Below are 25921 nucleotides of genomic sequence, written 5' to 3' on the forward strand. Positions count from 1 at the left end.
GGGAGCCATGGACTCGGCGCCAGCCTTCGCCATGGACAAGCCGTTCGCCCCCAGCGCCGTGCGCGGCCCGGAGCCACCCGAAAACCCTCAAAGCCGGAAAAACTTCAGCGTGAGCCACCTCCTCGACCTGGAGGAGGTAGCGGCCGGGATGAACGGGACCCCCCCGGCCGGTCCTCCACCCGCCGGTGGCGGCAAGGCCATGCCGGAGCCGTCGGGAGGCAGCAGCGGCAGCGAAGCGGCACCCCAGGACGGTGAGTCCCACCGCCCCGGGATGGACATCCCCCCCCCCCCCCCCCCCCCCCCGCTTTACCACCCTCGGGTTTGGGGCAGTTTTGGGGATGGGGTGTCCCCGCCGTTCCCCCCTGCCCCGGGCCGGGCTGCGGAGCCGGCGGCCGGTGAGCAGCGCCGGACACCGCGGACAAAGAGGGTGGGTGTCCCCCTCCTCCCCCCCCCCCCCCCCCCCCGAGGGGTTGGGGGGGGACTGGGGGAGAGGGTGGAGGCGAGGGGTGACCCCCCCGCACCCCAGTCGGGATGAGCTGAGAGGGTGCCGACACCCCGACGGCTGGGGCAGAGGGACCCCCCCACCCCCCCCCCCACCGGGGGGGACAGGGACATCGCACCGGGGGGAGAGGGGGCTCAGGGACACCCCACCGGCGGACAGGGACACTGCACCGAGAGGAGAGGGACCCCGCACCGGGGACAAGGGGGCACGGGGAGCCCGCACCGAGGAGAGGGACCGGCTGCCTCCCCGTCGCCACCGGAGGTGCCGGGTGCGGGACGGTCCCGGGCAGCCGGTGCGTCCCGGGGCTGCGAAGCCTGCGGGGTCCCCTCTTCCCCCGGGGGGGTCCCCGCTTCGTTTTCCAGGCCCTGGGGTTGAAGGGGGGGCATGGGGGACCGGGATGCAGCGGATCCTCTCCCGGTTCCCGCCGCAGCGCGTCTCCGAGCCGGTAGCACCGGCAGCAACGGGGACAAGAGCCGGGACTGGGAAAGGGGGACGGGGGAATCCACCCGGGACCCGGCTTCGTGGCGCTGGGTTCTGGCAGGAGGGGTGTTTTTAACGGGACATCCCCGCCTGCCCCCGGGGGGCTCCGCCGCTGCCGCCCACACCGGGCAGCCCGTATCCCTCCGTGCCGCTCCGCCGGCCCCGCCGCATCCCGGCTCCGGTGCTCGGGGCGAGAAGGATTCGCCCCATCCCTGCGGCAAAACCCCGGTCCGGGGACACCCGACAGCCCCCGGACCCCCCTCCCCGGAGCCGGGTGTCCCCTCGGGGCGCAGAGGCGGCGGAGGGGAGATGGGGCAGGAGGAGAGGGGAGGCAGAGCGGGGGGGTGGCTGTGCAACCCCATCACCTCCCCACGGCCCGGGCCGTGGTGCCCACCCCGAGGGGACCCTGGGGATGTCATCCCCCAAACCTGCCCCCCCGCCCCGGCTGGGTTTTGGTACCCCGGGCTTGTTTTCTGCAGCCCCCGGAGCGCAGCTCTGGGGTGCTGATGGCCCCGCCGAGGGTCTGACCAGTGCCTGGTCGGGGGTGCACAGCCCACCCGGGAAACTGTGCCGGTGAAGGGGGCTCAGCCCACCCCAGAGGCTGCCCAGACCTGCAGTGAGGGGCTCCCAGTGGGAACCCGTGCTCCCTTGCAGGGCGCTCTCTCTGTACCCTCCCGCAGCTCCCGCGTTGCGTGCGGGTCTGAAGCATCTTTCTCCCACCCACATCTCACTCCCTGCACAACCTTCTCCCTCCGTGGAGAAGCCCCCGCCGAGCCCCCAACCTGTCTCTGCTTGGGATGCTGAGGGCTGGGTGAGGCTGGGCGCTGCTTTCTGGGGTGGTATTTGGTATTTTCGGCGTTATTTTCCATCCTCCCTTCCCTTCCTTTGGATTTTGTTTGTACTTTTTGCATTGCCTTTGGGACTGTGGGGAGGTTTTTGCCCGCTGATGGGACCATATGGGGGGACAGTATGCCGTGTGGGATCAGTGCAGCTTTTGGAAAGACAGCCCAGCCCACAGCAGCCGGCTCGTCTCACAGGGCTGTTTGCAAAACACCAGAGAAACCGTCACCCTGCTGAGCTTCTAACGCGCCCCAAAGAAGCTCAGTGGGGACTCGGGGTGATGCAAGTACCAGAGAGAGAGAGGCAAGGGGGCTGGCTGATCCCCACAAGCCCATTTTTCACCCTAAAAGTCCATTCCTCCTGGGGCAGAGGCCCTGTGAGGTTTGGCCCTCTGATCCCAGCACCGCTGGACCATGGGGGATATTTCCCATTAGCACCTGTTTCGGCAAGGTTGCAGGGATGAAGACACCATCAGCATCTGGGATTCTCCAGCAACCCATCCAGGAGTGGAAGCATTTCTCCCCCTGATCCCACCTGGAGAGAGAAATACCTGAGTGATGGGACCTGAGAGCAGCGGGGAAAAAAGAGAACAAGGAAACAGAGAATAAAACCTGTGTGCATGTAAACATCGACTTGCGAGACCTGTTGGCCACTGCCACTGCCTAAACTGGGATGCAGTTTCCTAAATTGAGATGGGGAGATTCTAAATACCAGGCAAATGCCCTGCCTTTGCGAGCATCAGCTTTTTGCTACACATCTGTGATGCTTTCAGCATCAGCGTGATGACAGCAGAGGAACTTTTACTGGTAACGTTATCCTTTATTGGCATCCTAAAGTAAAACAGCCTCTCAGCATTTTCTCTCGTCTTCCTCTTCACCATTGTGGGTTTTTTCTGCCAGATGCAAGTTTGGAGCCCCACGGGTCAGTGGCAGCGGGTTTATTATCAATGCAAATGGATCCCGGTACCCGAGCGTCTTTCTGCAGGATGCGGCTCTGCACTCCAGCTGGGAAGCCGTTATCAGGGTCATCGTGCCAGTGGGTTGGAGGAAGAGCAGCCCCGAGCCTGCTGCGAAGCTGCTGGCACCCCCTCCGCCGGGCAGGGATCGCCGTGGTCCAGGGGGCCGCGCTGGCAGAGCTGGCGCAGGGATGCTTTAGGTTGTGCTCAGCAGACTCCGTCCTCCACAAAACCCTCTCCCCTTCCCCAGGTGGCTGCAGCAGGAGGAGGCTTCTCTTCCCGAGCCCGGCAGAGCTGGAGAAGCCCGGGGCAGGGTTTTATTCTTTGCAGAGAGGGATTCAACTTCTCCTTGCCCTCACCTCCCACCCCTGGTCCCGCAGCCCTCCCAGCTGGGGAGGGTGGCTGGGGGCAGCCCCATGTCTGAGGTCCTGGGCACATCTGTCCTCCAGGAGCAGCCCCTCCGTTAGTCCCTTGCAGGGCTGGCATGTCCCTTCCCGCTGGCACTGAGGACCGGAGCCGTCCCCACCTCCCTCTCCAGCCAAGGGAACTGCTCAGCCCTTGCCTTGGCCCCAGCCCCAAACTGGCCCTGAGGGCACCCAGCGCATCCTCTTGGGAGGATGAGTATAAATATCATCTGTGCAACACGTTGCTCCCATGACACCCAAAAATTAAGAGGCAAGAAATCCCACGAGCCCAGCAAGAGCGAGGAAATGCCAACAGGGTGGTGAGGGCTCGTCCCCATCCTCATCTTCGTCTTCATCCTCCCCTGGAGCGGTGCAGCAGCCTCCCATCGAAAACCTTCCGCACAACTTCTGAGGTCTTGAAAGCTTGTTCACCTCCTTTCATTAGACTAACAAATAATGTGTAACGCGAAACATCTGTTAACAACAGCCCTTAATGTTCTCAAGATGATAAAGCAGGAGGGTAATTTTAGCCAGCAGGCCTTGACTGATGGCTTTTCAAACAATGAACTTACTTTTGGTGCCGCCTGGGGATGGGAGAGGGAGTCAGGCGCTGGCTCCAGCAGCCGCTTTGGGGCTGAAAACTCAGAAAGAGCCACTTTTGTCACGGCCGGGCATGGAGAAAGGACTGTCGCCCCTCTGAGGGGGTCCTCCAGCATGGGGCAGGCACACATTGCCCATTTGGCTGCAGCCAGTGGGACCAGGCGATGGGATGGGGAGCTGTAGTGGCCCCTGGACATCCCATTTGCAGAACAGCTCCTGGGGCCCCTTCCTCACCCCCGGGGTGACCGGGACCCTCCAACCCATACTGGGGCTGTGCGGATGCTGAGTGGAAGCTAGAGGAGAGGAGAAGCTGCACCCAAGGGGTCAGAGGGGATTTAGATGATATTACAGCAAATTGGTTTTAATTACGTAAAAGAGGGCAGTTGAAAAGGGAGAAGAGAGGCAGGGAGGAGTAGGGACCTGGTAACAGAGTGGAAAAGGGACTTGCTTTTGGGGTCAAGCAGTGGCTCATTGCCCCAAGCAGCCCGGCTCGGGCACTCTCCCTGAAGCAGAGCTATCCCGGCCGATGTCCCCGTGGTGGCCCAGTCCAGGGGCTGTGCTGGTCCTGGCTCACGGGCTACAACTTGGCTCTGCCTTCCCGAATGCCACTCGTCCCTGCCGGGTGTGGGGGGGTACAGTTCAGGGACACTTCGGCCCCTCTGGCTGCGTGGGCAGGAGGCAGCCCTGTAACATAATGCTGCTGAAAAAGGGCCGGGATGTACCCGTGGGGATCTGCCTTCCCTAGGACATCCATGCACGTACGTGGCTCAGCTGCAATTAAAACCCACGTCACGAACTCGTGGCCTACACCCTGTGCTTGGCTCAGGGCAGCACAGACCCCTGGGGCCAGCAGGATTGGGCCATGGGCATGGGGAGCCAGCTGAGGCCCCCCTGCCCTGTAACCCCAGACCTGTCAGACCCCTCTCTCCAGCACCCATCTGCTTTCCAAGGCCCTAAAAGTGCTGGAAATCCCCCAAGCCCCTCTGCTGGGAGGCTTTCTGTGGTTTCTGGATGACTGCTCAGGGAGGGATGGGGGTTTCAGGACCCTGACTCAGCCCCCATGGTGGCAGGGGGGGGGAAGAGGCTTTGAGAAGTGTCTGATGGAGACGGTTGCAGCTCTCCAAGGAGAGTCTCTCATGGTTTTGTCCCCCAAAGGAGGGGGCAGCAGGGGTCCCTGCTGCTCAGGGTGGCACCACGACCTGCTTGCCCTGGCCTGGGGGATGATGTCGGGATGCACCGGGGTGGGACACGACCCGCCGGTGGGCAGCAAGACTGGGGTGCGGGGTTTACGTCACCCGTGGTCCCTCACTGCTCCCCAAAACAGCATCAGCTGAGAGGTTGCTTGGGCCCAGGAACCCCTGTCCGTGGCAAACTCACAGGCTGGCAGACCTCCTGCAGAGCCCTTGGCAGGGACGGTCCCTGCGTGGCAGAGCCAGGAACGGTGGCATCTGAAGCGGGGGGGAAGGCGAACCGTCTCGGTCCTTGTAAGGTCAGCGCAGCCGGGATGGGTGGCACTGGGAGAGGAGCCGTCCTTGCATGGCCATGACTCGCAGCGACTGGCTGTCACCTTCGCTGTCCCCAGCGCCTGCTTGGGAACATCTTCCTCCCTATAGGGCTTTGAGGGCTGCAGACCCCAAGACAAGGGGTTTTTCTCCACGCAGGGACAGTGCCCACGGGGCTGCTGGAGTGGGACGGTCCCCAGGGGAAGGGACAACGCAGCTGGGCCTTGTGCCCAAGACCAACACTTGTCTAGTGCCTGATGCTGGCAGGTCCCCGGTGCAGCATCCATCAGCGGGTATTGAGTAAGCACCAATTAATCCGGGCGGGAGCTTCCCGCCCCAGCCCGCCTCCCAGCCCTCCACATTTGTTTGCGCTTAGTGCGAGGCTGGCGACAGGCGAGGGATAGATGGGGAGCCTGACGTGTCCTGGCTCGTCCAGACAGTTTCCAGCTACTCGCAGGGAGCCCAGTGTATCCCAGTCAGGAAAAAAAGGGGCTATGGGGAGGGACCGGCCCCGCAACCCCCCAGACTGCTGCGGGGAACAGGGGACAACCCCGACCTGCAGTGTGATCTCTGCAGCCAGGCTTCCCCCCTCCCTAACTGGAGACACCCCACACACAGCCCTGTGTCACTGCCATGGGACCTGCCGTCCTGCACGTGGTCCCCCATCCCACGGATGAAGGGAAACTCGTTCCCCAGGTCCCACCCATCCGAAAACCATGGGGGGAGGGGGGGTGGGTGGGAGCGATGCTTTTCCCATGGTGCAGGCAGGACGAGAGGCTGACTTAGGTCACAGCCCTGCCAAAACCAGCCAGAGAAGCACAAACCGCTGCCAGGCACAGGCAGGGAGGGACCCTGGGGTGGAGGTCACGGCTGGGAGACCCCAGGTCTCACGGGGCTTCTGGCATTGGGGGCCACCTTGGTACCACGGTCTCTGCTTCCCTGTCCCCTCCAGCCCCGAAGGGTGACACCAGCTCCCCATCCCGCTCCTCCCGCCGTCACACGCGCTCACCGTCCCTCTCCTCCCGCAGTGACACCCGCACACCATCCCGTTCCCCCTGTGGTGACACCTGCACGCCATCCCATTCCTCCCGCCGTGACATCCGCTCACCATCCCGCTCCTCCCCGCCGTGACATCCCCGCACACCATCCCGCTCCTCCCCGTGCGCTGGGAGGATGCTCTGTGCCCTGGGGTGCAGTCAGGCTCTTACTGGTGGCGCCTGGGCTCCAATTTGGAGAAAATTTGTCCCCAAATGGGCTGAACACCCCCACCTGGGCTCCAGGCTCCCCCCACCTCAGCTCGGGGGGCTCTGGGTTGGAGTGGGGGCTTTTGCAGCCCCGGGAAGCGGCCCTGCTCGCTCAGATCCCTCCCCAGGAGTGCAGGAAAATACATACCAGCACGTTTTCTGCAGCATTTGCAGGGCTCTGCGGGGTCCCCGCACACACTCGCATCTGTGCCGGGGGAGCCGCTGCCAGAGGGAAAAGAGAAAGAACCTCAAAAGCAGAGCCTGGGGACATGGATCCCCTCTCGCTGGGGAAGCCCGAGAGCTGGAGCAGCCTTGGCTGGGTCAGGAGGGCAGGAAAATAACTTTTTCCCCCCTACTTCTCATTGCTGGGAGTTTTCTCCCCTCGGCATCCCCACTAAGCTGGGTTTTCGGCAGGCATTGCTGCGGGGAATGTTCGTTCCCGCCCCCCCTTTCCAGCAGGGAAAGGGTGCAAGAGCTTGGGGCAGAGCTGCCAAAGCCACCCCTTGATAGGGTCCACAGGGGACAGCAGGGGGGTCCCACGTGCCGTGGGGACACAGGGCTTTGCCCCACTCCCTTGGGAGCCCCGGTGGCACCCACTGATGTGCTTTAAGCCCCAGCGGCAGCTCAAACGCCCCGTGGCACAGCCCAGGAGGGTGCTGGGGCGCAGGGACACCTTGCCCGTCCCCCCCCCGGGCTGTTATGTCTAGCTCGACCAGGAACAGCTCAGTGCAAGACTATTTCCCCTCTCCTTTTGGGCTGTTATTTCAGGGAATGGGGCTGATTCACAGGAAAAATATGAAATTTCGACTCCACGCAGCCAAGATGGGCGAATTTCAACGAATCAGCATTTTAAGAGAGCCTGGGCGTGTGTCTGTAACTGGGAGGCTGATGAAATGATTTGGGGCTTTGAGGCTGCCTCGTTAGAAACCCTCCTCTCTCCCAGGGAGCGGGGCCAATCCCCCTTCTCCCGGGGCTGATTTTCTCCGGCCACGGGGAATTATCCCCCCAGAGCTGTAAAATCATTGAGCCGAAGGGATGAGGTCTGAAGCAGGATGGGACCCGGCTGCTTTGGGGCTGGCAGAGGCTTGGTGTCCCCAGGCTGGCACCTCATTCCCTCCCTGTGGCGTGAGCAGCAGCTGGAAGGAGTTATCCTCCCAGGATGGGATCCCTGAGCCACGGAGCAGGCTTAGAGCATCCTTTAAAATGCCGGGGCAGTGAGTTGTGGCTGGGCTGAGCTGGGACCGGGCAAGGATTTAGACCAGGGTTAATGCAGATCAGTTGTGGGTTTTTTTTCCTGGCTGGAAAAAACAACTGGGAAGAGGGTGAAAGCACGGTGGGCAGAGGCAGCCATCCCCTGCCCGGTCCCGGTGCCTGCGCGGGGCCAGCGATGCCCAGCTGGGTCAGGGAGGATGGGGAAAGCAAACCCTCTTGGGGACGAAGGACTGATTTGGGGTTTCAAGGTGGTTTTCTGACGCCTGTCAGCCAGCGCTGCGCCAGCACTACAGAACTGGGTTGTTTTTCACCGGATGCCCCCAAATTTCTGAGAATTAAAAGAAAAAATCTCACCCTCACCCTTGAGGCATTCCCAACGTTTGCGTTCGCCCGAGGGACACATGGCTGGAGACGATGTTTTTCAGCCTTCCCACGGCATAACGAAACACCCCGTCCGTGCTCAGCATCCCTCGCTGGATAATTCCCTGCCCTGCGCTTCCCCTGGGAAAACCAGCCCCAGCACTGGGACCTGCCGGGGGTATCACTGGGGGTCCAGGGGGGGCCGGTGCCTGCCTGCGGGGCAGCCCCTCACCCACGGACAGCTCGTGCCGGCAGCTCTGGCTGCAGACCCCCAAGCAGGGAGTTTTGGGGTAAATGGGATGTTGATGGTGGTGGGGTTGGGGGCAGTTGTCCCAGCTTGGGGGGGGAGTGACACCCCTCTAGAGACATTAAGGGGACAGATGGGGTCCCCTTTGCCCCCCCCCCCCCCCTTCCCCTGCAGCTCTGCTGGGGACCGTCCCGGCCACGCACGCTGCCAGGGCGCAAACGGCAGCTCGGGGGGGCCGCAGGCGTTAATTGAGCAGGAGGCGTAACGAGGCCGCAGCGCTCGCTCCTTCGCCCCGGGGCTGGGGGGCGAACGGCCCCCAGGAGCCAAGGCAGGGTCGGGGTGGGGGGGGTACAGCTCAGGTCTCGGGGGGACGCCGGGAGGGCCGGGAGCCTTCAGAGAGAGGCAGCGCCAGCCGCCTGGCCCCCTCCCCTTCCCTCCTCATCCCCCTTTGGAGCGCATATAATAAAGCAGCTTTTCAGCTGCGGCTGCAGTGATAGATCAGGAAGAATTGTATGAGTCTATTAAAGTCTGTGTGTCTCTGAATGGAGACTGTGGCTAAGCCAGGCGCCAGGCTCGCGCATTGAACCAGATGTGGAGAGGCGCCATCCTTTCCAGCCACTGAATCTGAGAGGCTGCAGGCTTCACACGCAAGGAAACTGGAGTGCACATGGCAGGGGAGCCGGGGGAATGCCGGGGAGCACATGGCAGCGCTGGGGCGAGCGGGGCGCTGGGGAGGGGGCAGAGCTCGGGAGCTTCTCGAAGGCTGGGAGGTGGTGGGGGGGCTGCGGGGAGCAGCCCAGGTAGAGAGCTGGTGCGGAGGGGTTGGTGCAGCAGGTCGTGTCGCCCAGGGTGGTGGGTCACACCCCGAGCCGCGGGTCGCACCCAGAGCCGTGGGTCGCACCCCGAGCCGTGCGGGGCATTGGTGGTGGTGGGAGGGTTGTGTTGCGCCTTGAGCTGTACAGGGCATTGCAGCATGTGTGTGTTTTGGCGGGGGGGGGGGGGGGGGGTGTTGCATTGCACCCCAAGCTGTACAGGGCATTGCAGTGTGGGTGTGGGGGGGGTTTGCGTTGCACCCCGAGTTGTGCAGGGTGACCGTGTTGTACCACAGGTCGTGCAGCACATTGCTTGGGTGGGGATTGCATTGCACCCCAAGATGTACAGAGCAATTCGATGTGTGTATGGGGGGGGGGGGGGTGTTTGCGTTGCACCCCAAGCTGTACAGGACATTGCAGGGGGAGGGAGAGCTGCATTGTACCCTGAGTCATGCAGGGGAGTTGCGTTGTACCCCAGGCCATGCAGGGTATTGCTTAGGTGGGGGGGGGGGGGATTGCACCGCACCCCAAGCTGCACAGTGCACTGCAGCGTGGGTGGGTGTTGCGTTGCGCCCTGAGCCATGCAGGGCATTGCAGGGGCTGGGGAGGGGGCTTGCGTTGCTGCAGGGGTGTGTTGGGGGTAGGAGTAGCAGTGGTGCTGCAGGGGAGCACACGGGACCCCACACACAGCGCTGGGCGGGTGGTGGGGAGCAAAGAGCCTGGTCCGGCAGCAGCACGGCCGAGGAGGGCACGGGACGGGGTAACGGGGCGGCTCCTGCCTCTGCCCGCTGCAGCCTGATGTGGGTAGGGGAGAGGGAAAGAGAGAAAGAAGGGAGAGGGAAGGACAAAAAAGGAAGGAGAGAAGGAGGGACAGAAGGAAGGCAGGGAAGACAGAGGATGCCATCCCGCTGGGGACTGCTGTGGCCAGCAACTCCGGGGGCTGGTTGCCCCGTGAACTGGGATCTTGTGTCCCCAGCAAAGGTGTGAAGCAGAGTCCGTCCACGGGGTGCTGCGGAGGGGACACGGGCGATGTGGGGACGGCTACTGGTGCGGTGCTGCTTGGGGCTGTGCTGGGCTCAGCTCGGGCCGGGGCGGTCGCCACGCTCCTTCCTCACCGATTTCACTTTCTCAGCTGGGCTGGCCACATGGCTGTAATTTGGGGGTTGTAAATACCTCAGGGGAATTTTTAAATTAAAAAAATAACTGTTTTCATTTAAATTAAAAGACACTGAAGCATTTCTATTAGTATTAGGGGTTTATAAAACTTAAAACAAATGTCGAAACTAAACTACCAGGCACCGTCCACTTCACGAAGCCCTTTGCGTGTTCACCGCAACCCAGTTACCCATCAGGGGTTAAGTTTAATGGGATTTGTATGAGAGTGCCTGGAGGTCCCTGACCCACACCCTGGGACCCCGACCAGTGCCAGCATGTCCCCCACTTTTCTCCTGGCTGGCTTTTGGGGCCTTGACCAGCTGGGTGCTGGGGTCAGAGTCCCCAGTGTGGCAAGATGGTGCTTGGGCTCCCTGGGGTCTCAGAGGGGATGAAGGCTTGGGGTGATGAGGGTGAGGGTCTCAGCTCCGCTGGGCTTTGCAGAAGCTGGACCCTAATGCAGGTGCCCCCACCCTGGCATCTCTGAGGTGTCCCCTGGTGCCCACCGCATGGCTGGCACCTGCCCCAGCAACCTGCCTGCTGTCCTATCCCCACTGTCCTCGCCATCCCCACCGTCCCCACCACGCACGGCTTTGCTTTAACCTGGAAACAGTTAACCGGGCTGGGTTTTAAAAAAAAAAAAAAAAAAAAAAAAGATACGAGCCACTTATTAAAATGAATGTTTTACAATAAATTTGGCTAGAGGCCACCGACCTCAAATGAAAACCAGACCGGAGGATAGCGATGCTGCTAGCTGGCGAGGGTTTCCGGGACGTCTGTGCGTGCAGGCGCCCACGAGGGTCCTCCTCGGAGCGGTGGTGGGATGGGGTCCTGGCTGGGGGCTCGCGCCCATCCCGTGCCCTGGACAAACGTGCCGGTGTCCCCGGTGCAGGGACGGCAGCCGGTGGCTGTGGGACGGGCTCTCAGCAGGTGCTGGTGCTCGCTGTTAAAACAGGAGCTCGGTGGCATCTTGGTCTGGGTGTGAAAAATGCCCAGTTGGCCTCAAACAAGAGAGGGGAGCCGGATCGGTGGCAGGAGACGGCAGGAGGGGACACCGTGGGGGTTCCCCCCATTCCCCCCGGTCCCTGCCTGTCCTCTTCCCTCCCTCTTGGCAATGACCCTGATGCAACGGGGTCTGTGCTTTAAGCTGGTGGGCTGGTGTTGGGTTTCAGTGCCAGATGCCATTGAGGCTGGCTTGCTATGGGGTTTTGCTTATTAAATTTCAAGTAACCACCTTTTTTTGGGGGGTGGGGGGGAGAGGAAGGCTGGGATCGCCATGCCAGGGGTCCCTGGCTGGGAGCCAGCCCTCTACACAGCGTTCCTGCTAGGCAGCCCTGGCTGATTAGCTTTATTTTTTAAACACCACGCAAAAGTCCCAGCAAGCTCTCGACACTGTGATGATCCGAGGCACCCGCCGTCCCCTCCCCTTCCCAGCCCCTGGGGAAACCCACTCTGCAGTTAAAGCTGAGTTTTTGGTGGAGCTTTGCAAGCGCAGGCGGGTGCTGCTCTCGGGGCCGGCGCTTGCACAAGTCTCATTAGCGTTAATTAATTACACATGCCCCGTGCCCTGCTGGGAAACTGTGTAACCTGTTATGTCAGGCGGCTGTGTGTGAGTGGTGTTGGCACCTCCGCGGCTGCATCATGGATGCACCAAATGGTGCCTAAAAGGTTTGCAGGATGGGGAGAGAAGCAGCATCTGCCATGCTCAGCCCCGACGCAGGACAGTGGGGTCTGTCTGTCTTGGCATCGTCCATCCTGGCATCATCCGTCCCAGCATCCCACTCGCTGATGGCTGTGGGGAACCCCCATGGTCGTCTCTTCTGCCCGGACCCCCACACTGCAGTGCCCAGGGGTGACCCAAACCTCAGCTTTTTGACAGCGGGGCCCGGGTCGGCCGTTTCCCTGCGCCGCAGAAGCCCGTTCACACATCTGTTAACCATCACTGGTGCTGCCACTCTCCGCGCTCAGCTATTTTAATGCACGGCATAACCGGTGCTGGCAAAGCGGGGAGGCTGTGTCCCAGGTGGGTACCCCAGGGGCTTCGTCCCCAGGGGCATCCCGGGGTGCTACAGCAGCACGAGGTGTGGGACAGCCCGAGCACTGGTCTTTTCCCACCCCAAGAAGGTCTCCTGGCTGGGAGATGAAAGCAACCCCCCCCGGTGAATGCCTCCTCGCTGGGGAGGCTCCCGGCCACCGGCGGCTGGGGGAGAGCCAGCGCCTTTTGTTGGTCCCCGGGCCTCCACCGCAGGGGCTGGCAGATTCGCGGGAGAACAAAATTAAAATTCCTGCTCCCCCGTTGGTCGGTGCTGCTCTGTACTTGGCCCAGCTCGATGCTTCAAACCCACCGCCGTGCCTTTTCCCGAGGTCCTTGGCTGTGCCGTGAGGGCTTCGGCTCGCCCGGCCGAGCGGCTCCTGCTACCCCCGGACTCGTGGCCACGATCATCTGCCTGAGGAGCCCTTTGGTGTGACACAGCCCCTCTGAGCATCCCTGGACAAAGCCAGGAGCTGTGGCAGAACACGCACCACATCCCTATATCCATCCCGTCTCCCCTTCTCCCTCTTCGGCATTTGTAGGGGACATCCCACGCCAGACTTGTTGCGGATGGGTTTTCGGAGGCTCTAGGCAAAGGGGGACCCCAGAAGAGAGTGAACCCCCTTCAGCTACGTGCTCTCCTGCCACGAGCAGGGAAGATGCCAGAACCTGGCCAGACCCCGACCACACAAAACCAACCGGGGCTCTCGGCAGTGACTGCCGCAGTGCCGCCTTCCCTGCCAAACTCACGCAGGCGACGGACCTTTCCCGGGAGGCTTTTCTACCAGCCCCTGAGGGGAAAATCGGGGTACCCGGCAGGGAGCAGCACCCCGGCTCGGCTCCCGCTCAGCTTCTCCGCGGCTCCATCCCCGCCGAGACCTGACACAATGGAAGCGATGGCGACGCTGGAGCCGGGACAGCCCATTGTGTCGGGCTGCGGTTGCGGCCTCCTCCGAGCGCACGGGATGCTCTTGGCAGCTCCTGAAAGCCCTTTGCCAGGCTGGGGTCACTCACCGCCCGGGCACGGCCCTGGAAGGGAATTTTTCGCTTGCAGATCACCGAGCCCAAGGGATGTGCTCAGCGCCCCGGGTCCCGGGCTGGATGCCCTGGGCCGGTGCCACCCGTCGGTGGGTGAAGCCAGGCAGTCTGAGCCCTGTGGCCCTGCACAATGGCCCCGGCCCCGGCTCCCGGGGTGCGCAGGAGCCAGGCGGCTGAGAAAGCGCAGCGAGGGGCTTCGTCGAGCCCCATGCCGGCTGCCAAGAGGGTTGCACGGCTTTAAAGGCTGTTTCTGGAGCCGTTGTTTCAGGGGCTGCTGACGGTGCCAGGCTCCGTGGTCTGGATCCCACTGCAGGGTCGGGGCTGGGGCCAGGATGCTGGGGTGCATCCCGGAGCCAGTGAGCCCGGCAGCGGGGTCTGTCCATGTCCTCTTCTCCAAAGGTCTGTCCATGGGCAGGCAGTTCCCACCCCAAGTAAAAGGCGGGTGATGGCACCATCTCCCCTAGCTACCTGGGAGAACGGGGAGGAATTTCTTGTGCTGCTCAGCCCTCTCCCACCGGAGCTTCATGGCCAAAGATGTTCCCCAGCCCTTTCCCAAGGCTTGACAGCATCCCACCAGCCCTGCCTCCGCCTTCGGGGAACGCGGCTGCAATTAATTCATTAAACGCTTCCGCTGACGCAGGAGCTGGCCGTGCCAAAACACCATTCCCGGGGCCTAGCCTCAGCTGGGTGAGCACCGTGCTGGGCCGTGCACAAGAGCCTCTGGCCGGGGCAGGAGCCTCTGACGTGGTGGGAAGGGCTGTGAAGTGTTCGGGGCGATCTGGGCACGTCAAAGCCTCGGGGCTTTACCTGTGGCAGATGACTGCAGCCCCGTGGCTTTCACCAGCTTTCAACTTTCAGGACGCCCTCTCTAAATCACAGCACACGACTCAGCTGGCCGGGTCCTCACCTGGCTTCTCCAGCATCTGGTTCCCCTCTCTTCATCCTCTTCTTTCTTCATCTCTTTTATCTACTCTCTTCGTCCTCACCTCACTGTGGACTCTTGATCTTGTCCCTCGTGTGCTTGGGGTTTGCAGCAGATAAATCACCACCCACTTTTGCTGAAGGCCCAGCTTTGAATCTGCTCATGGCTCTTGCCAGTGAATTTGTTGGCTGCTGCTGGGCTGAGACTGTCCCTAAGAAAGGCAGCGTCCTGTGACATGGGGCTCCTCCTTTCCAGGTTTCTTCTGGTCCCAAAACCCAGCTAAGTATCATGTTCCCACAGCATTTGCTGCAGTAAAGATGGGCATGAGCCAAAAAAATGGTTCAGTGCCGCCATCAGGTTGCAAGCACAGGTTGGACATATCCCCGCTGGGATGCAGGGATGCTGCCGGCTCAACCGGCTCTCCAGCACCTTCCCGGCTTGCTCGGGCTTTCAGCTGGATGTGCTGCGATGGGTACTTAGACAACGCACGCCGTCCCCAGCATCGCCACCGGGCAGCAAGTTTGGCTTCTGGGGTTGCGAGGAGAAAAGCGTCCTGGGCTCGGGGGTGCCAGCTGCACACAGAGCATCCCTGGGGCCGCAGCACCGCAGGGCAGGATCCTCCCGAAAACCGGGTGTCCACGCAGTCGGGGGCAGTGAACCGCGGCGCTGGGTGGTTTCTGGCTGGTGCAGCAGCAGCTCTATAACCATAAAACAGTCTGCTGCTGCCTGTCAGTGAGCGCAGGCTAAGACCCTCCCGGGACAGCCTTGGCCTCTTTCTTGGTCCAGGCTTTTGCTGCTCCTTTTTAACAGAGACACTTTTCCCCCAGCAAAACTGGCAGCCTGTAAAAACGTGTCAGCGTTTCAGTTTTTTCACAATTAATGAGGTGAAACATCCTCGGAAACATTTTGCTGTAATGTTTCTCCAGTAGCTGAGACTTGCCCCTCTCTTAAATTTTTCATGTACGCCACTTGAGCCGAGAAAGTTTCCTTCGGACTCAGCACATTTGGACCCCCCCGGCTTCAATCCCTCCCGCAGAGCCTCCGGCATTCCCGGGGTCTTCATGAGGCTGGGGCTGGGCTGGAGGGGGAATAGGGAATGGCGGTGGGTTGGGATGAGGAGGTTGGAGCCCACTCCCGGCAGCGGGGGAGCCCGGGTAGGGGCTGGCAGCCTCTTTTCCCCAGGGATACCCCGTTCCCTGTGCCCACAGGTTGTTGCCGGGATGGGTTTGGACCTCGCAGCATCGTGCCGAGCAAAGCCAGGACTGGCACCCTGTGGGCAGGGGTTGGTGGCCCCAAGGGGCTTCTCTCTTGAGTAACAGGGTGAAACCACCCAGAAAATGGAGTTACACCGATATTGTTTTGTCCCTGAGCTGTGATGCGGTGTTGGTCCCTTGGACCCACGCTGGGGTCACTGGTGGGTGCAGGAAAAGCATGACAGTTGGGTGACCCAGCGCACGTGGAGGGGCATCTTCCCAGCTGCTTCTCAGCTCCCTGGGCTTCCCGAGATGATCTGGGGAGATGAAAGACCTGTAGCAGCGTAGGCATCTCCCACCATCACTTCTGCGACAAACCCTGTGCCCACAAGTGGGGACAAGCCCCCAGCTCCCCTTTGGACTGTAGAGCATCCCTCCTGCCATCCCTCTTTGCTGCAAAGCCCCAGCGTGGGCTGGTAAACCCCCCCCGCGGGCTCCCAGGCTGTCCCCAACCGCGTCCCAAGACAGGGCAGTGCTAGCAGTAGCCTCTGGAAACGGGGTTCAGCTGTGCTCAGCTGCCCGTGCACCCCCAAATCACCCCTGGGCCCTGGGTGTCTCAGCTGAAGGTTACGGGATAAAAAGGAGCTGGAGCGGGTGGACACTGCGGAGGGGTAATTCCCAAACCCGAGAGCTTTGCTCCGGCACTGCTCGCTGCGATCCGAAGGGAAACGCTTCCTCCCCATCGCATGATTTAGAGGAACAAGTTAAACAATTGCACATGAAGCTTTGGCGGACGTCATTGCCGGAGCTCTCCTCGTTTCCCCCGAGTATATAAAGGGATGAAGGGACTCCACATGTTTACCGAGAGAGACCATGGGAGAAACGAAAGACATTGTTTTTCCAAAGGATTTCTTGGCTGTAAAAGGCCTCCACCACCCTGCGGCTTCCCTGATGAAGGCCCAGCGTTAATTTGTTAAATCCACATCAAGTGCCCGGAGAACCCGTTGTTTATTTTTGCTAATTCAGCCGGCCGAGATCAAATTGGGGTTTTATTTGTTAAGGATAAACCTTAATTAATAAAAGCTATTTATTTGGTTAAAGCCGGCCGCAGCCTGAGGGTCAGATATGCCACGATCATTATTTCAAGTAAAACAAACCCAAAACGTCTCTCAACAGTTTGAAAAACGTAGAAACTTAGAGGGCTGAATTTATTTGTCTTAGGAAGAATTTACAGCTAATTCCCTCCAGGCTATTTCAGCCCTTAAATTATACCCAAGAAGAAAAAAGGGGGAAAAAAATGCCATTCCAGGAGGAGAAGGGAAGTAAATGTTACGGCAGATTTGATCATTTGGCTGGGGGCGGTGGGGGTGAAAAATTTAAAGCTTAAAAGGTCTTTGGCAAACTGCTTGCAAATAAATGGAACGCGTGAAATAATTTAATGGCAGAAAACCGTTCGGGGCTCCGGGGTCTGCAGTGCAATGGAAAATGAAACACATTGGAGGAGATACAGCCTGGGTGTTTTTGCAGGAAAGGGTTGAACTCCCTTCCTCCTGGCACAGCCCCTGAAAAAGGGGGGTATTTGCACCCCAAAGCCAAGTGGCAGAGCTGGAGCCAGCAAAACCTGTCCCAGGACGTGGTGGTGTACATGGGGGGTTTTGCAGCATCATCCAGGGGAGAGACAGGCTTGCAGTTGGCCGAGGTGACCAACCCGGGTCGCAGGGACAGTGCTGGCTGAACACCATGCTCTGGGATGAGCATTTTGCAAGGAACCCCTCCCCAAAATTTGGTATCCAGAGGAGAGCCGCCCCGCAGCGGGAGCCTGAGCATGGTTGACGATGGAGCCCACCACCGAAAGCCATCCCGAGGGATGAGCTGCCGCAGCGGAGCATCCCGGCCCGGGGATGTCGCAGTCCCCGGGGCTCAGGCGTGCGAGCGGCTGGGATTTTAAATGCTGGTTAGGTCTGGATCACAGCTGCACGGAGGTCGTTTATCGCTCGCTAATGGAGGTCGTAAGTCAAAGCCGAAGCCTCGGTGGAAATCTAGTGAAAATTACCTCTTTACAGCACTCGGTGGCTGCTGCGCGGGAGGCTGAGGACCCTGCCAGTGTGGGGCCCCCCCTTGGCAAGCCCAGCGCCCAGGCTCCGGCAGCTGAAACCTGCCGAGTCCTTCCTATGGAAAACTAATGGAAGCACAGAGGGAAAAGGCAAGAGCCGGAAAAGTGGGCTTGGTCGGCGCTCAGCTGAACCGGCACGGCTCTGACCCAGCAGTGCTGGGGCCGTTGCCTTTGCAAATGGGGCAGGACCGGTTGCTCCCCAGTTCCCAGTGGCAGGGTGGCTCACCGGCACGGAGCGGTCCAGGCTTGCCAGCATCGGTGCTCCTGCATGGAGAAGGGTTTTGGGGTGACTCCCAGCACCTCATGGCATCCGTAGGGCAGAGCGCTGCCTCCTGGGCTGCCTGCAGCTCTCGGGCAGGCAGCATTGCCTGAAGTTGGGCATCATGGAGAGGAGGCTGGAGGTTACCCAGGCTGCATCCAGCACCCCAAAATTCATCCACATCATGGGCGAAAAGACTCGTGTCTTTTCTAACACACTGGGGCAATTTAAGGCTTTTTTTGTGAAGCACACTGGGCCCATCCTGCTCTGCATAGAGCCCCTGTGCCTCCCCCTCCCCATCCTCCCCGCCTTGTCATCTTTCGTTATTCAGTAACGTTATCCCCCATGCTTTCCCCCTTCCCCTACATTTTTTTTTTCCCTTTAGCGGAAATTGTAATCAGTGGAAGATAAATACACCGAAGGCGAAGGTGGCTGGGGGATGACTTGGGACTCTCCTCTGACCTTGGGGTTGGACAATCAAGCCACTGCCTCCAGCTGAGCCCCAAATGAACCCCCAAATTATAGCTGACAAAGGCAAGGGTTCGGCTTTCTCCGTAACCTTCCTGAGCAGTGCTCTGGGGCAAAAGAAAGACAGCAGTGAGCTGGTTTTTAACTTTGTGCAATTACAACCTGTTATTCCTGGAAGCCCATCGGGGCAGGGAACTGGTTTCTGAGTCCTCCATCAAGGTGTCAGCAAATCTGGTTAAATCCAATTCACAGGGTTGGATGGCAGCAAGATGGCAAGGGGTCTTCAGGGGGCCCGACCCATTCCCTTCCCCATTCCTTCTCCAGTGCCACAGAGCACTTAGCGATGCTGATTTTTGGAAAGCTGATTTGGGGTTATTAAAGCATCTTTGATAGAAGCGATCCGGCCCGACTTTGCACGCTGTAAACCTGTCAGACACACGCCGCCAGCAATTAGGGTGGCATTTATCTGGTCCCACAAGCCTGTGATGCCTGAGCTAATGGGGAAAAGATGTTGATCTGTTACCAAGGCTCATCCTTGAGCGGAGCAGAGGACCCAGGCAGGCACCCTGGGTGTGGAGCTGCCTCCCTGCAGTACAGAGATGGGGTGGAAAATGGGGTGGAAAATGAACATAGCAGAGAATTGAGCTGGAAAGCAAATGTTTCAGGGGGGGATTGGGGAGCTCTGAGCTACACCAGGGTGCAGCATGTTTTAGGGAAGGTGTGAGCAGGTGGGAAAGGGGTTTTGGCCACCAGCATCCTCTGAGAAGCTCCCTGGAGCATCACACAGGGTTTTGTGGTGCAGGAGAAGGTCCCTCCATTAAAACCAGAAATAGGGGCTGAACAAAATGCCCCAACCAAGGCACATCCCAGGGCTTGCAGCTCTCCAATCACCCAGGAATCCCCAGCACCCAGATGCATCCTGACCCAGCTCCAGTCTTAAACCTCTGTCCTGGTACGCCTGCCAGCCCCATACAGGAATAGCTCAGCACTGTCCAGCTACCACAGCCATTTCGGTCTTGCCTCCATGTGTTTGGGGAGATAGAAACCAGCCAGAAATGGGGCCAGATCCTATGGAGCTCTTTGGGAGTTAATTTAAGGAACGTTACCTCCTCCTCCTCCTTGCTTTCAGCCAAATTAGAGTGGGTAAGAGAAGCCGTCACTTATGGAAACATCCTATAGCCAGATTTTAAATTGGGGACAAAACCAAAGGGGGTTTATAAATTTAATTTATACATTTACTAGGGTTCTGTTGAAATCATTGCCAGTTCGGTGGGGGGCAGTGGGTGCTCTTGGTGACGGCACTTTTTGAACCAAGCCCCGGTCCATAATTTCCCCAGAAGCCCTGCGGGGTGGCCATAAACCAGCAAGGAAACGTCTCTCGCCCTGTTACATCCTGTAGCTCCTTCCCAGCCTGACGGTTCCCGTTTCAGTCAAAGGCTCCCGGAAAACTCAGGGACAACCATGGCTGGACTTCATGTATTTTAATCCAGCAGCTCATTAGCTCACTGAAGGAAAACAGGACCAAAAAAGGAGTTTAACTAAAAGGGGCAACTGGAAAGCAGAGACTGGCAGAACATTTGAAGCTGCAGGAACAAGGGCTGGAGGGAATCTGGAGAATTTTATTTGTGAGCCTTTAAACACGAACAGCGGCGAAGGGCAGCCTGCGGTTTCCTGGCCAAGGAAAGGGCCTCAAACCTGCACGTATTTCAGGCACGGCGCCGTCTGTCGTATCTTTACCCAACCAAGAAGGTCATGTCCAAATATAAGAGCATGGGCTGTTTCCAACCCAGGGGATGGTCAACCAAGATCCAAATGCACCTAGAACACAATAAAAGACCCAGAGAAATGCCAGCAGCTGCAGCAAGGCCCTGGGAGGTGGACAGAGCTCCTTTTCCCCTCCTTCCCATCCAGGGGTGCTCTCTTCTCCCCATGATCATAGCTGTTTGGCCCCATCATGGTCAAAATGCTACAGCATCCCTCCATGTGCCTGGGAGATGGGGAAAGGGACCCGTGGTGATGCCCAGGTCCCATCTCCACATCCCTGCATCTTCTCCCAGCCCAGTGCTTCATCCCTTAATGGGTCATGGTGTTGGAGGCACCCAGCACTCCAGGCCCTGGCACTGGTCCTCGCTATAGCAAAGCACCAGAGAATCCATCTGCTCTTTCCAGGAGGCCACTGCCAGCAATGGAAATAAATTTAACCCTTCTTCCTCTGCCGCATCCCCTGGTGCAGCTCGCATTTGGCACTGGGACGCTGTTGGTGGCATCAGCCAGGAGCATGGTTTTCAGAGAAGGGGGCAGGGGAACTCTGCAGTAGCTTTAGACCCTGCTTTGGGCAGAAGATGATTAGTCCCAGGGACAACCTGCCAGCAGATATTGGGGTTTTTCTGGTCCTCATGGCTCATCTCAGGATGGGACAGCCCCTAAGAGTAGTATACTCAGGCACAAAGGGACCTTAGGGACTTGATGGAGAACTTGGTGGAGGTTTCATGGCTTGAATTATTCAGAATTAAGGTCCAAGAAGGTTTTTCTGGCCTTAAAGGTCTTGGAACCCATAGTTTCCTCCTGCTCAACAGCTTGGTGGTGTCTTGAAGCAAGAGAGTTAATATGCCTTCCAGTAGATTTTGTTACTTGCTCAAGTATCATCTGAAAATGCTGCACATCTATTTAATAAGTATCAAGATAGCTTATTAGCAAGTATTTATTTCTCAAGCATATTCGGGGAGCAGTAATTCCTGCCATCATGACCTCTGCAATGATATAGAGCAGAAAACCCCGATATAACCCTGCTATGAATCAGAATGCCATAAAACTATTAACATTTCAAATAATTCCAAAATACTTTCCCACCAGTAGGTACAGATTGGATCCAGATGCTTTATTAACAGAAAGAATAATTAACCAGTACCTCCATAAGGAAGAACGACAGCAAGACATGTTCCCCATGAAGCCTTTGCAGGCAGCTGACTGGGTATCTCAGAAAAAGACTTCATAAACTTGCCTAAACCTGATGATATTAGTGACAACGAGGAGATTAATCTCAGCCTGGCTAAAAGCCCAAGATCAATACTGAGAAACCAAACTACACCCTCAGCTTCATGTTTCCCTGAGCCAGCAAAGCCAGAAATAAACACTGCAGAGGCTGAGCTCTGCGAGATGTCGTGGCGTTTGTTCCTAGCTCTGAAGACCAGGGTTGGATGAGCAGATGCTCAGCTGCCACCCTGTGTCACCCTGGGGACATGCCACAGCCAGGGCTTCAGGGGGTGCTGGAGGTGGGAGCTGAGACCCTCATCTCGGAGGTGTTTTGGTGCCGAATTTCCATCACTGTCCGTGAAAGCTTGACCTAAACCCTTAGCAAGAGCCAAGCCCAAGACACCCCATGGAAATGTCCGTGTTGGGGGGAGGCTGTGAGATGCAGTCCCAGCAGTTTGGGTCAAGTGCTGCCCCAGAATCCGCTGAGACTGGTATTCAAAATCAGGTCTGGGTGGTTTTAGCCAGATGCGAAACCACCACAGGTCTTTGCAAATGTTGCGCTTAACGCTAAGCTCCAGCAGGTCCTGAAATGGGGTTTGAGTCTCATGGAGATCACAGGGTTGCACGTGTGCTGCTCCCCGCAGAGTCCCAGGTGCCCACAGGGAGCACGGCTGGCATGGAGCAGGGCAGTGCAGACCCCCAGGGGGGCTTGAGCCCGGCCGGTTCCTCATGTGGGGTCTGTGGGGTCTCGCACGGGTCTGACTCTCATGTAGCTCTTTTGTGCTTTCCCCACAGGTGAGAGCCTGAGCCCGAGCCGTGGGGCAGCCAAGAGGAAGAAGAAGCAGAGGAGGAACCGCACCACCTTCAACAGCAGCCAGCTGCAGGCTCTGGAGAGGGTCTTTGAGAGGACGCACTACCCCGACGCCTTCGTGCGGGAGGAGTTGGCGAGAAGGGTCAACCTCAGCGAGGCGAGAGTCCAGGTGAGCAAAGGTTTGTGTGGGAGAAAACAACACCCTCTGTCTTGTCCCCAGGCAGGAGCAGGGACTGTCCCCTCTCTCATTTCATCCTGCATATGACCATGATCGGTAGGACGGATGCTTGGGACGTCCCTGCTCATACCGGCTCCCCACTGACAACCTTCCCTCCCCGTGCAGGTCTGGTTTCAGAACCGGAGGGCCAAGTTTCGCCGTAATGAGAGGGCGATGCTGGCCAACAGATCGGCATCGCTCCTCAAATCCTACAGCCAAGAAGCAGCCATTGAGCAGCCCATGGCGCCACGGCCCACTGCTCTGACCCCAGAGTACCTCTCCTGGACCAGCACCTCCCCGTACAGGTAGGTGCAGGCACTGGAGGACCTGGGGAGGAGGTGGCCATGGGACAGGCTGCCTAGGGACTGCCCTGGGAGCGCAGCCCTGTGCCGCTGCTGAGGACGCGGGGAGTTTTATGGGGCCGAAAGGAGCTCATACAGCTTTGCTCTGGAAACCCGTTTCAGCCCCATCTGAGCATCCACTGCCCGCCGCTGAGCAGGCTTCCCTGCCTCCACGCATGTCAGGGCCAGAGTGGGAGCCCTGGTCCTCTCGCAAGGGATTCGCTTGGCCTCATGCTGACCCTTCCCACATCTCAGCATGGGAGGTGGCATGGGTCCTTTCTGGTTCCCAGCTCTCTGCGTCCAGCCATCTCGTCCAAAAGCTCAAGACGGGGCCTCCTGGTGCATAGTTTGAGGGGTTCCCACATGCATCCAGCCACATAAAAATGCTGAAGCCTTGACTGCTCTTGTGGGAGATGTCTAAGAGGGAACGGCCAGTCTGGCCTGGGAAGCTGGCAGGACCGCGCAGGGCACGGGGACTCCTCCGTGGGCCATGCCTCATTCCTCCCCTGCTCCCTCCCTACAGCACTGTGCCCTCCTACAGCTCCAGCGGGACTGCGACGCCCACCCAAGGGGTGAACATGGCCAACAGCATCGCCAGCCTGCGCCTCAAAGCCAAAGAATTCAGCCTCCATCAGAACCAGGTGCCGACCGTGAACTGACCAGGGCAAAGGCGACCCCGTGGCCTCATCCAGGATACAGCGTGGAGCTCCTGTGCCAGCCCAGGACGAATCCGCCGCCTGCCCAACCCACATGCCACTCATCCAACATCTCAGCACCTCTCCTCTCCTCTTCCCTTTTGAAGGTAGAGTCAGTCCCAGGCCGAAGTGGCACATAATTATAGCCACATATGGAGCAAACTTGGTTAGAAACTTGCTTTTCCGCACACCCTTATAATAAAGGCTATATATACACACACATACCCCCCACGTGCTCTTCGAGGACAAACAGACTTGCCAAGGGAACAAGAATTTGCTTCCAAACATGGAAGGATCTTGGACTATTGGATTTGACCAATCTGGGTACCTCGCCCAGAGAGCCAAAGAGTTATTGGGTCTTCTCCTCCCACAGGGACAGCATGCAGCGGTGGGAGGATCACGAGCCCCCCTTTCTGCCGGGCTGCGACTCGCAGCACTCAACCGCGGGTGCCGAAGCTGACCCGCACGTTCGCCTCTTTGTGCATCCCCAGCCGCGGTGCTTAGGAGGGACTTTGGGAAGCCGACGGCTCAACCCTGCCGCGGCCAGTCCCCTGCACCACGTTGCCTGCATTTAGGAGCTGCCTATGTCAATGGCATCAGGCTTTGTCCCCAGAGGGGTGAGGAGGGCTAGAGCATCTCGACAGACTTGCTCAGAGCCTGTGAGCTCTCCTGCAAGCTGGGGGAAGCATTGCTGGTCTCCAGGCAGGCACCGCTGCCCTGCCTCAGTGGGTTTGCCAGCAATTCTGCAGAGCCCCAGGTCATTGCACCGTCCCAGGGAAAGAGAAAATTGGAAAAAGCTGTTGGGTTTCAGCTGAGTAGGCGGCTCCCAGCGCTTCGTGCCAACGGCAAAGCAGGCTTCGCCTTCCGGAGGCACAGCCTCCCCGTCGGCAGCTCCACAGATGTGTGCGGGGGTCTGGGGCTGGCGACTCCACAGGGGTGGGCTTTTTTGGTTTTGTGGAAAGGAAATGGTTTCCCCCTCGTCCCACCCTGCCGTGCAGCCTAATGAGGTTGCAAGGTGGGATGTGCAGGGGGATGGACGCAGGGTGGGCAACCTTGCTCCAGACTTATGCCACCCCAGTCCTTCGCCTGTGGGACTGAGCCGCAGGGCAACGCACCCTCCACCTCCCCCTGCCAATACTGCAATAACGGGGGATGAGCCGGAGCAATGGAGGTTTTACCCTGTGGACAAAGCCCTCTGGTAACCAGACCACCCTTTCCTCACCCACTGCAAAGAGCCACCAGCCAAGCGCGGGGACACCGCCAGCTCAGACAGGTGGCCTGGACGGAGAAGGCACCAGGCCTACTTGCCTAGAGGGGCCTAGCCCCGCTGGGGAATGTAGAAGTAGATCTGAGGATGAATACAGCCATTGCTAAGGTGCTTCCTCCAGATAAACGTCCTCCAGTGTGCGACACCAAGGCTGAAAGTGTCCCAACTACACATGTGCCCACCTGAGACCCCACGGCTCCCAGGAGCATCCTCTCCCTTTCCCACTGGGTCTCACTGCAGCCGCACGTGGTACCCAGTAGCTGAGACGCCACGACCCTCAGCTTCATCCCAGGCAATGCCTGCGCTGAGAGGGGGCTCACCCAGCATCCCAAGCTGGAGACCTGATGGGAGAACCAGGAGACAAGCACATCCTCTCTAGCTGGGGTTGAACAGGCCCTTCCATCCTGCCCCCAGCCCCAATTTTCTCTGCTCTACCCAGTGCAGCCCCCCGGTTGGGAACAGCTCCTCCTCCTCCTCAGGCACGGCGGGCAGGGAGGGGGCACAGCCTGACCAACACTGCCCACCTCATCCAGGGAGCAAAGTCACCCTAAATACCCACCATGTGCCCCCCACCCCTATTTCCAGGGCTAGTATCCCCCCCCATTTGCCATGTCAGAAGGGGAGCACACAGCTACCCAGACTGCAGCAAGACACCGCACAGAGACCTGATAAAAGCAGAGACACGCCAGGCCAGGGGGAAGACAGATCCACTGCGGATCAAATCATCTGCCATAAGAAACGCTGCTTGGGGCAGGAGGAGGGGGCCAGGGGGGTCCTATTCCCATGGAAAGCACAGGGCTCTTTTTTCGGTTATACAAGATGAAACCACAGGGATATAAATGTCGCTGCCTCTTTGAGAGCATTAATGAAAATAAACCCATTTAATAGTTTGCAGATGCCGTTTCTGTAAACCTAAAAAAAGCAGGGAATAAATATTTCTTCACTAAATATCTATATGTATATATATATTTGAAAACATTTGCTCCTAATCTTAGGGCCCCTCCTTCGCTGTGCTCTTGGCAGCTTATAGCAGCTTGTCATTCAACGCTGAAGCCTCGCTGAGACGAGATACAAATTGCACCCATGGAGGGGTAGCAGGATGGAGGGATTATTGTAATCTAAGCTCCCTCTCACCCTTTCTATTTGTACATTTCAATTACTTGTAACAAGATCCACGGTGGATTTTTTTTTCTTCTGCATGTCTGTGTTTTGGAAATTTTTGTAAGGTTTTTGTAAAAACAACTCTTGTGAAATAATGGAGGAATAAATATTTTACTGAGTA

General features: G+C 58.9%; 1 protein-coding gene across 2 annotated transcripts; it reads left to right on the forward strand.

Annotated features, from left to right (window-relative positions):
* Positions 1-25921, forward strand: PRRX2 (paired related homeobox 2). 2 transcript variants are annotated; one of them, XM_049833105.1, is made up of 4 exons: positions 1-251; positions 22104-22288; positions 22463-22641; positions 23201-25921. In XM_049833105.1, the coding sequence occupies exons 1-4, from the start codon at positions 8-10 to the stop codon at positions 23334-23336; spliced, it is 744 nt and encodes a 247-aa protein (XP_049689062.1). In that variant the 5' UTR covers positions 1-7; the 3' UTR covers positions 23337-25921. The 2 variants fall into 2 exon arrangements, with proteins under 2 accessions (XP_049689062.1, XP_049689063.1); XM_049833106.1 differs by having other exon boundaries at positions 23219-25921.

The sequence above is a fragment of the Accipiter gentilis genome, chromosome 29, assembly GCF_929443795.1.
Source record: "Accipiter gentilis chromosome 29, bAccGen1.1, whole genome shotgun sequence".
Taxonomy (NCBI): domain Eukaryota; kingdom Metazoa; phylum Chordata; class Aves; order Accipitriformes; family Accipitridae; genus Astur; species Astur gentilis.